The sequence below is a fragment of the Poecilia latipinna genome, unplaced genomic scaffold, assembly GCF_001443285.1.
Source record: "Poecilia latipinna isolate Pla-1442-1.1 unplaced genomic scaffold, P_latipinna-1.0 Scaffold975, whole genome shotgun sequence".
Lineage (NCBI taxonomy): Eukaryota > Metazoa > Chordata > Actinopteri > Cyprinodontiformes > Poeciliidae > Poecilia > Poecilia latipinna.
In genome coordinates, this window is record NW_015113591.1 from 306032 (window position 1) to 319074 (window position 13043).

The 13043-nt window shown below is 38.3% G+C and overlaps 1 protein-coding gene across 1 annotated transcript in view; it reads left to right on the plus strand.

Annotated features, from left to right (window-relative positions):
* The first annotated feature begins 1446 nt into the window (after positions 1-1446).
* The window catches only part of scinlb (scinderin like b), a 32779-nt gene continuing 21182 nt past the window's right edge, over positions 1447-13043 (plus strand). The window contains exons 1-4 of the mRNA XM_015050103.1: positions 1447-1557; positions 5924-6111; positions 7390-7544; positions 11529-11690. Coding sequence (XP_014905589.1) covers positions 5931-6111; positions 7390-7544; positions 11529-11690 — 498 coding nt within the window. The 5' untranslated portion in view covers positions 1447-1557; positions 5924-5930. The remainder of the gene's footprint in view (positions 1558-5923; positions 6112-7389; positions 7545-11528; positions 11691-13043) is intronic.

Below are 13043 nucleotides of genomic sequence, written 5' to 3' on the forward strand. Positions count from 1 at the left end.
AATTTTTTTTTATAAAAAAAATTTTTGCCCCCCCCCAAACCCCTTTTTTTTTTTTTTTTCTTTTTTTTTTTTTTTTTTTTTTTTTTTTTTTATAGCGTTAGCAGCCTTTTATTGACAGTGTTTTGTCGTTAAAAACCCCCCAAAACAAAATATCTAGACCATATTGAAAAACTATGTGTCACTTTCTTGGCCAGTGCTTATCCTCGGCGGACACACACACCTGCACACACCATACACAACAACAAAGCAACCAGTCAACCTAAAATGTCTGATTATGGACCATGGGAGGAAGCCGGAGTACATGGACAGGACCCACAGGCACACAGTTTGCATGTCCCTCTCTCCTCCTGATGCAAGAAGCCTTGGAGCAACAAAATGAAAACCACCAGGTGAACGGATGGGTGACTGCTTTTAAAAGGGGAAGTGTTATGTATCTTTTTAGGCACTCAGTGAAATTTTATAGCGCAATGGAGTAACTATGTTAACATCAGTTGTTATAAAATGCTGTGTATATCACATATAAATCAAAAGAAATTTGACTTCTTAAATTAATAACTACAAATCGGGTCTCTGTCTCTTTAAAAGTTCCTACTTTTTCTTAAAACTACACTTTCAGGAAGTCATCACAACATGGCTACTATATTAACCCTTTAACAACCTTTTTACCAGCGTTTCTATGAGAAGTAGCTCCTATAATGAGCTCATTTGACGCACACTTCCTCCAAGTGTTTGCTAATTGCTGCAGGCTAGTCTGAAGGAGCTGAGAGGCGGAGTTGTGGGCCAGAGCTGCTTTACCAGAAGGACTTTTGGAAACTGAAGCTCTGAGGAGGAGCTGCATCTTGTAGGCGGAGCTAGGTCCACCCAGGTGTTTTGCACAACTGAATGGTTACCATGGAGATTAAAGGATTTCTCAAACATGCATGAAAGAATCAAAACAACATTCTATGAATGTTTTTGATGAGGGAATAACATTACAACATGATGTAAAGCTAAAAAAAAAGTTGATTTAACATAATACTGCCCCCTTAAGGCATATTTGGCGATTCCCAAAAAGAAGAAGAAGAAGAAGAAGAAGAAGAAGAAGAAGAAGAAGAAGAAGAAGAAGAAGAAAAAAAACAATGCCAGGAAGTTGGCAGGGAACTCTGACCAAATGATAAGGATTTGCTGTTTTCAACTTTTTACGCAGAATGACAGAATAAAGTAGAGATTAACTCGGGGTGAAAGTTTTTTGTTTTCTTCTTCCCCTTCCGGTGGCGATTAATGTTGACTGACATTTAAAAGCTGAACTAGTTTCTGAACAGCGCAGAGTGACTGGACTACCTCTACTGTTGCTGCTGCGGACCAATAGTGCGCCTCCCTCCTCTGACACGGCTCCACAGCCTTCCTCCTCCTCCTCCTCCTCCTCGTCTCTCTCTCTCTCTCTCTCTCTCTCTTTTTTTAACTTCACAGTAAAACACAAAGACCATCCTCAGACGCCCCACTCCTTCATCTCCAACCTCCAGCGGCACTTCTGCTCCTCTGTCTGCCTCTGCTTGTGTGGTTCATCCTAAAAAAACTGTGAGTGCGCCGTTTGCTTTGGGTTCTGAACACTCGGTTCAGTTTTTGTTACAGAATGGTTATGATGATTACTTCCAGAGTTCTGACTTTTTCCTGATCATCTGCTGCTTCCTTTGGGCTCTTGTGTGAGTGTGTATGTGTTTTATGGGGGTCTGGGATTGCTGGGACGATCGCAGTGTGAGAGCAGAAGGAGGGAGGAGACGTTGGGGTCAGTAGTTATTGGTGCATATCTTGGTGTTGTCTTTGATTGGTAGTATACGTAGTAAAAGAAATAGAGTGCAAAATACAGTTAAAGTAGGCAAAGATCTTGAATCTTATATGATACTCGGGGGGAAGAAAAGAAAATTGCAGTGGAAACTGGAGTCTGTTTTCATTTTTATTCTAATCAAAAGCATATTTCATATTAAAAATAATAAACTAAGTCTGAGATTAAGAATAAATGAGTAAGTTTCATGCATGCTCTTAGCTCCATGGCCCCTCAGTGTTACTGCAGTGACTCTGTTAATAAAGTGCATTAGTCCGCTGCAGTGGAGACAGCGGGATGGCTGATCGATCAGCGGAGCTCTTACAGGAAGTCCGCTTTCCTCCCTGAAACCTGAGCTGGATGAGCTGACACTCAGCTGAGCAGCTCCTCTGTAATAATCCTAGTCCTTAAGGTTTTGACGTGTGTTTTCCTGATCAGCTTGGCCCACAACATGCAGCCCTGCATGCTGAAGCAGACGGAGTCAGGCTCTCTGCAGCTGTAATCCCGCAGACGTGTAATCTGGCTCATGTGTAATCACGGAAAAGGCAGTCGGTATAATCTCTGAAAAGTGAGCGCCGACACTCACTTTTCAGTTTTTATTTATTAAGAGTCCCAGACTTAGTAATGCTTAACAGAGCCGGCCAGACGAATATGCAACTAAGCCCCTACAGGAAGCCTCCACGCCACCGGAGGGCGTCCGAGAGCTCCTGAATGACACAGGAAAAATCTCAGCATTTTTTTTTCCTGTGATGTTTTTCAAAATGGAGATGTAAAGCAATTTTAAAAGATTTATTCATTGAAATTTAAAACGTAAAATTAAGAACTGACATGGTCTGCATGTGAATGCAACATTTGAAATGATTTAATTTGATGGTTTAGTTTTAAATAAGCCTTTATTTGATTCTAATTCTGCTTATGTGAATTAATCTTTTCTTATTTGTACCTGAGGTTTATGTTTCATACCCACTTTGTTTGCAAAACAATCTCAACAAGTAATGGACTATTTTCACTTTAACACGTCCAGATTCTGCAACACTCTACTTATAATAAATAATATCTGACAGGATGAACTACTCAACTCAAGAAATGTATTCTTGACTCATTGTTGTCTTAAATGTTCATCAATCTGTGGGCCCCACAAATTAAATTCTGCCGGGCCCCATTCAGTCTGATGGTAAGAGCTGCCTAAAAACTGATGTGACTTTAAAAGGTCGGCCAGTCTCATCACCATGGCTACAAGGTGATTAACCTGTTTGTTTGAGCATCGTTACTGATTATGTATCTGGTGATAGCTTTATAGATGTGGATTTATCAGCATGATAGCTTACGGCCCGGAATCAAAACAGGAAGAGTTACTTTTTACACTTTCAGGTGTTTATTTAATTACACTTTACAAAATATTTAATTCACTAGCTAAATATTTAGTTTGTAAATTAAAAAATTTAGTAAAAAAAACAACTAAATATTTACTTTGCAAATTAAAAGTTTAATATTGAGCTTGAAATTAAGTATTTAGTTTGTTAGCAGTATTTCATTCCAAACTAAATATTTATTTTCCAAATTAATATTTAAGTTCAATATTTAAGTTTGGACTTAAACATTTAGCTTTCTAATTAAATATTTGTTTAGTAAACTAAATGTTTAAATTGGAGATAATTATAGTGAACTACATATTCTTGATGTGAATTAAATATTTAGTTTGGTGAAAATATGACTTTGAATTTTGAACACCTATTTTTTCTGTGACAGGCTAAATCAACCAAATATTGCAGTTCAGCTTTTACTGTGTAACTTTACAATCACAATAAATTCATAACTTTTAGTGATGCAACCGATCACAGGGTGAAATAATTTTCCAACAAATTACATTAATGAACTTCAGCAGTAAGAATTAGATGCACCAGTTTTAAATAAATGCACATCGTCTCTAATCCAGGGAGGGTCAGAATTATACATACAGGCTCAATTATATCCAAACACACCCACCTTTATTTTGATAGCACTTGGTATAATTTTGACCGTCAACTCGACCTCTCTTCCTATCTAGCTCATTCATATTGCTTTGAACCAACTTTTAAAAATGGCCACTCTATTTTCATAGAAATGAGGTCGGCTCATTGTAAAACTTCAGTGTTGGCCAGCTTTCTGTGTTCCAGCGCCGGTTTGGTGTGTTTCTGGTATTATTATCCCGTTGGAGCTCCTGGATGACAAACATTGGTTTTAAAAGGTGGAGCAGCGATAACTGGAAGCAGTAACTGGAACATCCGACAGTCACAGCAGTATTATCGGTCAGCAGACAGCACTAACCAACACTTGATCAACTTTGATGAGAGTCACATTTTGGGCTTCCACCAGTACCTTAGAGACCCACTGGTTCCAATGTGGGGTTCCAAAACCTTTCTTTGGAGGGCATCTTTTGTCACTATTCATTTATCATTTTTCAAAGCCTGTAGGTGTGGCCTATGCTAGTTCACCTCCGCAGTAAGTGACCATATTGGACACCTAGAGCATTTTCACACAAATGTCATTGTCATGTGTTTTCCTCAAAAAGGTACAACATCCTCAAATGTGAGCAAAGTGTAGGGCTAATGGCGCCATGGCCAAGATACAATAAATCAAGTTTCACTTCCAGGCTGACGGACACTAATGTGTGCAGCTCACTTCTGCACGCTAATGTTTTTATTATGAATTGTTCATAATACCTGACTGATGCTTTTGCTCATTATTAGGGATGGACTGATCCATTTTTTTCACTTCCAATTCTGATACCAATACTTGAGGATTAATATCGGCCGATACCGATACGATACAGAAAAACAGCTGAATTAAAATGTTTATTTTTTTTAAACACAGACATAAATATATTGAATTACAAATTTATCTGACAAAGCTGCATCAGTACAGAAGAGTTAAGAACACCAGTAGCTTTACAATCTTGGTCAAACATGTAAAAACAACTTTCATTTGTTCAGTCGGTGCAATTAGGAGTAAAACAACAAATGTAAAAAAAATAATATAGAAACTGTAACTGACAAAAACAATAAGTTGGCTATTTTGGTCAAATGTGAAAAATAAAGTGCAACAAACCTTCTAAATGCTTCAGAAAATACAATTAGGAATTCAAAATATAATGTAAAATAAGTAATAAGGCATAGCGTCACTCAGAGCACAAAGAATAGAATTAAACTGAATATGAATAGATCTGTCCTAATGGATCAGTCACATCGGCACTGATACCTAATCTAGAAATTTTTCAATATCAGGACCGATAAATATTTTAATATCAGATCTTTCTGTGGATCCATCTCTACTTACTGTTATCTTGAGGTATAACTCATGGTAACAGTTATTCTGGCCTCAAAAATAAACAATAGCATCAGTTTACTGGAATATAACAGATGACAAAGAAAAAGACAAAAACATATTAGATGTAAAATGTAAAATTTTGTGAAATTCAGTGTATTTGTTCACTGAATATGAATCTTAGTGTGGTGGGTCTGGTTGCCAGGCAGTGTCAGTGCAAAGTTATTTTACCAAACAGGAGTGAGAAACGAGTTGTTCCTCCTCTTGTGTAGTTGACTTGATGGAATCAGTGGATAACCAGGGCGTGTTTGAGTCATGCATCATCCTGCACATGCTACGTCTGGCATGGAGAGACAAAGACAACGACAGACATGGGAGAAAAATATTTAAAGTTTAATTAAATATTATTTTTTCTAAAATGACCTAAGATGCTCATTGGCTAATGCTCTTGATGCATCTATAGGCTTTAAGGCAGCAGTGGGGATAAGTGAAGTTCTCAGAACTGTCTTATCTAGTTTTGTAAGCCACCAAATACTCAAATAAGAAATAGATCACAAGTTAATAACTGATAACCACAGCAGGTTCCGCTCTCTCTGTTCTTCACTACATCCTCTGTTTATGAGCGCTGCTCAGGAAACATGTCATGATGCCGATGCTGTATAAAGAACTTACTTGTCAATGTGTGCTTATGCTGGCTGCGTGTTTTCTGACTCTTTACCATCTATCCTGCCTTTAGGTTCACAAACATCTATGTTCTGCAAATTCAGCTTGAACTTTAGTCTCTCCTGCATCTCCATGGTTTCCCATCTCTCCCCTCAGAGCCATTATGGTTTCCCACAAGGAGTTTCAAGACGCGGGGAAGGGTCCGGGGCTGCAGGTGTGGCGCATTGAGAACATGGACCTCAAACCCGTCCCCAAAGCGCTGCATGGCAGCTTCTACACCGGGGACGCCTACCTGCTGCTCTTCACCACCTCAGCACCGTCCTACAACATACACATGTGGCTAGGTGAGACTGCAACACACACATAAAACCCCAAGATGGCTGAGAGATCTCCTGCAGAACAAAATGTATTCTAAGTCTGCCCTGACTATAGATTTTATGATTTCACTACTCATTTTCTAAGGCACCGGGTTTATTTCTTGACATTGATGAACGAAATTATTCATAGCCATTTGAACATTTTCAAAATTTGTGTTCTAAAAGTTTCAAAGTGTTTTATTAGGAGTAATTAAAAGTGGAAGAAAAGACAAACAAGACAATGATCCTAAACATACAGCCAGAGCTTCAAAGGAAAGGTTAAGATAAAGGCATATTAAAGTGTCAGAATGGCCCAGTCAAAGTCCAGACCTGAATCCATTTGGGATTTGGTGGCATGACGTCACCTTCTTAAATTAATGGCCCAAGTCATTTTTTTCCAGAAGTTTTTTTTTTTTTTTTCTGTCCAAAAATGACATAGGCCAATATTCTGGGAAGGTGAGCATATCTGACAATTCCAAAGAACAATAGGCAGAATGTTTAATATTTGCAGCTGCAGCAAAATGCAGTTCTACAGAGGACTGATTCTGGGGGAATGAATAAAATGCACACCACACTTAAAATAAATTTAACACCATGGGATCTTTTCTTACTTTTACTTTACAGGAATGCACAACTTTGCATTGGTCTATCACAGTTTTTATATATTACAGTCTTTTTAATGTCTCACTATAGATAATTCTAAATTTCACTTCCTCCAAAGCTGATGCAATTATTGTGCATGCATGCAACACAGTGCTTACATACAAAATAACCAAAACAAGACAAAATAGCAAGTTCCTTTTATTTTGAAATTGGAGGCTGAAACATCCTCTTTTGTATGGCAAGCTGAAAAATTCTGTCCTGAAAGTCAGAGCTGCTTGTGAAATTCCATTTGCACTTTCTCTTCTCTGTGGTTATCATGCCCCTCCCCCCCGCCCCCCCACCGCAGCCAGTCAGGTTTAACTTCTCCGCACGTTCCGAACTAAAACCTGGAGTCAGTTGTTCCCTGAATGCTTTCAGCTGCAAAACAAGAACAGGGACCCAAAAACAGAAACCGCTGTGTGTTATGCAGCAGGAAGATGTCTTTAAACCACAGAAATACAAATAAAGTCTGGTAAAGTGGAATAAAGCAATGTGTCATTCAGGATATGTGTGTTTGGTTAATGTGACTAAACCAACCTGAGAGCAGCTGTTTGCTCTGAAAGAAGCGCAGTCCTTCTGTAAACACAGTGAAACACAGAGAGCTGCTGTCTCTGTCTTCTGCAGGTGACGAGTGCTCGCAGGATGAGAGTGGAGCGGCGGCCATCTTTGCCACGCAGCTGGACGACTTCCTGGGCGGTGGGCCGGTCCAGTACAGGGAGGTGCAGAACTACGAGTCCAACACCTTCCTGGGATACTTTAAGTCAGGAGTCAAGTACCAGGTGAGCGTCGCTCTCTGACAGGACACAATGTTATCTGGTTTATATGTATTTTAACCCGATAATATAAAACATGTTCATGTTCTTTTCAACATTATTTTCACCTTTCCTTTGTTTTTGATCCTTCCAGCTGTTAATCAAATACAATCAATAACTTTCTTCATTTCGTACCTTTTTACACTCATCCTTTATCAAAAAGATGAAACATTTCCTGTCGGGGAATAACACAAAATCCTGAAACAGTTCAATTAAACTCAAATATGTTGAGATGTAACCTTTATTAAAATAATTTCTTAATCCTGTATATTTGCTTCAAATAGCTGTTTTAGCTATTTTTCCTATATATGCATATCTTCACATTTCGAATTAATGTTGAAAACCTCACTTAGGGTTCATTTGCACTCTCTTAATCATTACAATTCCTGTTTCTCACAAACGTCCAGCAGAGGCAAAATCTCTGCCATCTTTTGTACAAATACAAATACATACCATACATTTCATCTTTTTATTTGTAAAACTATGCATAATTTTTCTTCCAATTATTTAACATGTGCTTCTTTGTGTTGGTCAATCACATAAAATCCCCATGAAGTTTGTGAATGTAATGTGATGATGTGTGAAAACAGCCAAGTTGTAAATAAACTTGTCTACAAGGAAGCTGACAAGTGGCAGTTAGTTTTTACTTTTATCACACAATATAATACATGTTTCAATGTTACGCACACTTCATAAAGCAACACTAATGTCTCTTCAGGTGATTTATTGCCAATTAATGATTATCTACTAAAAGAATGGAACATTTTTAGCTTTATGCCTGTTTAACATCATGCATTTCTCTATGCAGATGATAGCGTTCCGTTCACGTCCCATCTTCATGCAGATCATCAGTCACAAAACTTTATGTTCTATAAATAAAACAAAACTTCAGCACTGAGTTGAGGACTGAATGATGAAGTAAATCTCTTTTTTACTGCTTCTAATTAAAGTTTTACCAATTTAAATAAAAGGGAACTAAATTCACATACACTGAAAGACAGAATGACTAATAGAATGAAGAAGAAGAAGAAGAAGAAGAAAAAGAATCTATGATCTGTTGACCTACACATAATTACCCTGTTTAATGATTGCTATGTCTTCTGAACTTTGGCACAGAGGAGGTTATGATTAGAAGTTCAGAGAACACGCCACACGTTCAGCTAAGAGCCACTTCAGCTTCAGGGTGTGTCTGATTTTGATTGGCTTTAACTCACCCAACCAGCTAGTTCAAAGGGGGACATCTGAAGCGCAAAGCCAAACCACTTTTACCAGCCATGTGTTTCTCACTTAGACACACATGCACACACAGTCATGTTTTCATGTCTTGCGGGAACTTTACATTGACCTCCCTTCATTTTCTACAGCATAACTCTAACCCTACTCCTAATTGTCACATACTTAACTCCTAACCCAAAAACTGCATTTCCCCTCATGGGGACCAAGAAAATGTCCCCACAAGGAGCAGTGGTCCCCACAACCTCACATTGTAGACATAAATAGGTTTCCATAAGGATATAAAAACCTCGTTCACACCAGACACGCACCCACGCACACACCTACACACACAGAGAAACAAACTACGCCTACAAGCTTGGCTTTAGCTGAATGCACTTAGCTCAAATTCTTGTTTACTACTTTATTTGGAGGTTGGAAACTCTGCGCTGCACATGTTGGTCCAGACGCTCTTTCACAGTGAAGCAACAGAACCAAACATCATCAGGTTTTCCAGGGCTGGCAACTCCATTGTTGGGAAACAACAGGGGCTGAATTGTTACCGCGGAAACTTTTAACAACCACGCAGCGGGAAGAACAGCATAAATCTGGTGTTCATTTGGAGGTCCAAACAGCGAATTCCTCTGAATTTAGTGATCCGTCTCTGGTTGAAGGTCTGACTCATGCTAGAGCAGTGGTTCCCAAACTTTTTCATCTGCGCCCCCCCAGTGGTTTCCAAACATTTTCTGCGCCCCCCCCTATGGATTACAAATGGCTGTCTGTGTGTGTGACAGTGCCGGGGGTGGGGGCATCGACTTTTTTGGGGGCAAAATGAATGTACGTAGCTGAAAATAGACACCAACATCGGTAGCCTACTTGTTAAGCTTAAGGTTCTGTATTGATATTAGCTAGTCATTATTACCTGCATCCAACAGCTTTACTCAACTCAGTCGGTTAGTTTGGAGGGAAAAACTGTGAAAAGTTCTTTGCGTTTTGCTGGTTTGCTGCCGTGATTCTAACACAAACCTACGTAGCTGTGCAGGTCTCCTTCACAGATGTAAACCCAGCGCGAGTGTCGTAGCGCTCATGTTGCGTTTAAAGGCGGCTTGGAAAAACAGGTTACAACATGTTAACGGATTAAACAGTTTTAACTGCTGATAAAAGTGACAGAGGACACAAATATGGGAAGTGTGGAAGCCTCTACTGTATCAAATTGACATAGGAATAACAGAGTTGGCCATTCTAAGGTAAAAACCCAGCGCATACAGTGTTCATGTTTTGTTTTTATTCTCATCCAGACGGCTTCCCCCGCCCCCCCTGCAATGACACGGCGCCCCCCCCTAGGGGGCGCACCCCACAGTTTGGGAACCTCTGTGCTAGAGAAAGCTCCACTGAACCAGCAACTGAACTACATGCTTCCCTTTCTTGTCCTCATAAAATGACAGCTTTAGTTTCCATCAAACTCCTCTGTCAAAGAAGTCACACTGCTCCTCTCCAACACATCCCATCAGGAGCTCCTTTACATGTTTACTAAAAACTGGTTTTGCTATGCTACAAAACTAACAAGTAACTTTTCAGCAAATGTAGGAGCTCAATTATTTCTTAACATTGATTTAAAAAAAAACAATTCCAGATTATTTCACTTCAGAATTTTTCCCCATGTTATAAGTTAATTTATCTGCCTCATGTGCTTTGTATTGTTTCACATGCAGAGTTTAATGTTTTTCAATAAAATAAAAAAAAAAAAAAACTGGATCACTGAAGGTGTATTGTGACCTTACAATACCTGACAGTGTCAGTTATTTAAAAATAAAATTGGAATTGGCAAAAATCAGAATCAGCAGATCAGTGATCAGCCAGAAAACTGCAGTTGGTGCAGTTTATAGTATATTACTGTCTTTTTTGATCTGAAACAGATATTCTGTCATTTTTCTTCAGTTTCAGAAAATCTTCAACCTTGTTGAACATTTCCATTAATTAGATGGAGATATTGTCACAGGCATGTAGAGAGAGATCAGAGTAAAAAAATGGATAAAATCCAGCTTTGAATTTGGTTACATTTATTCTGTAGGATATAAAAAAGTCCTATGTTAATGAAATGCAGCCAGTAGAGAAAACAATGTGACCAGGAAGCTTAAATATACTGAGGAAGGAGTGAATATAACAGAGGAGTGAAGCAGGTGAGGGAAAGTGAAGGAATGACGAACAGCTGGGACAAGGAGCAGGATGGTCGTCTGAGAGCGAGGTAAAGAAGAAAAACAGAGACAAAACACAAACTGAACTAACACAAGGAATAAACTAAAATGACCAAATATAAGAAAACAAACGAGAGAGAAATGATCAAAACAGAAAATACCTGAATCTAAAAGTCCAAACATCTGCAGATCAGAACCGTGTGACTGAGTGTAAAGTGCTCTGAATGGTCGATGTGGCTCCTGTTCTAATAAATCGTTTATTTATTCAATCATTTTTAATCAAGTGTGCTCAAAAGTTGAAATTTTCTATTCTGTGCTTGAGAATGAAATAATCCATGATATTTGCTTGATGATTTTGACAATTACATTTGACAAAACTGTAAATTAATGGCATCTTTGAACTGCCTCGTTGCTGAAATTAACTCTACAAACAAACTTGATTTAACTTGAAGGAATTCTCTTTCCACCACAAAGTACATGTTTCCTGGAACGTGTGATGAGTTTGGAATGCTCTCCAACATTAAGCTGTGACTTTCTTCTGCAGAAAGGGGGCGTGGCTTCAGGCTTCAAGCACGTGGTGACCAATGACATGAATGTGAAGCGCCTGCTGCACGTAAAGGGCCGCAGAGCCATCAGAGCAACTGAGGTGGAAATGTCCTGGTCCAGCTTCAACAAGGGAGATTGCTTTATCATCGACTTGGGAAAGGTGAGAGTCCTTATGATGCCTCTGAATGTCCAGCCAGATATGATAACTTCTTAATAGTTCAGAGTAAAAGGTTTTATGACTATCATTTTAATTCTACTGGTGGTGTTTTATAAATTTAAAGTGAAAGTGAGGGCCTTTGGAGATTTTTTATATCCATCCCCTGACTTAGACCTTTTCTGTGATTAGTTGGAGTGTTGTTTAGTCTTAATGCTGTAGTGGTAACCAGGGATCCAGAGGAATCAGTGAATGGACCTTCCATACTCAAGTGTCTTTGAGACACACAATGCACTCAGGTGATCTCCATTCACTCATTGTGAGACGACTAGCACTAGTTTGCTGGACCTCTGTTGAATGAGGTCAATCACTGTAAAGGTGAATATATTCTTATGCAATCACTTATTTTATGTTAAATATTTTTATTTAATTGTCCTTATTTAGTAAAAATCTTTTTTCACTTTGATAATAGAGTATGTTTCGATCAATTATTTTGTAAATTCTTTTTTGTTTAACAATTTTGTCCAAAAAAAGCCAAAAAGCCATTTTTTTTATTATCACTGATCCAAGTTGGTGAAAACTTTTTATAGCAATTGTTAAGAGTAAAATGAGCTGTATATACATATATGTATGTATGTATGTATTTTTCTGACATTAGGTTATAAATATAACTGCTAGGCTCAGGACCAGGCCACTCCGAGCTTTTCTTTGAGGATCCGGAACCCATTTTTTCAGTGAGACGTTTCTCCACTGGCTTTCTTTCTTTGAAGGTGTAGAAATGCTAAAAACCAGCCACTATCTTCCCTTAGACAGTTACTTTCTTTACTTTCTTTCTTGGAGGTAAAAAAAGACTAAAAACACCCACTATCTGTCTTCTAGATAGCTACTTTCTTTACTTGAAGGTGAAAAAAGATTAAAAATAGCCATATCTAACTTTTAGATAGTGGGTATAAAGATACCCACTATCTATTCCAAAAAAAGAGTAAAAACGTAAACATTTTATAAAATTGCACAGTTTTTGAACCCTGGGTATTTTTATACCCAGGGATAGTGAGTATAAAAATACCCACTATCTACTCCAGGGGTGTCAAACTCATTTTGGTTTAGGGGCCGCATACAGCTTAATCTGATCTGCAGGGGGCCACACAAGTAAACTCATTGCAAGATTAAATAGAACCAATAAAAGTGGACTTGTTGTTGATTTTTATATTAAACGAATTTCACTTTTACAAAATATATTATGAATAATCTCAGTTTTTAAGAAAGGTATCTGCAATTTCAACAATACTTTTACTCAGTTAAGCATTTATTTAAGCAATTTATTGCATAAGATCTGATCTCAGTGATTGCACAATGTTG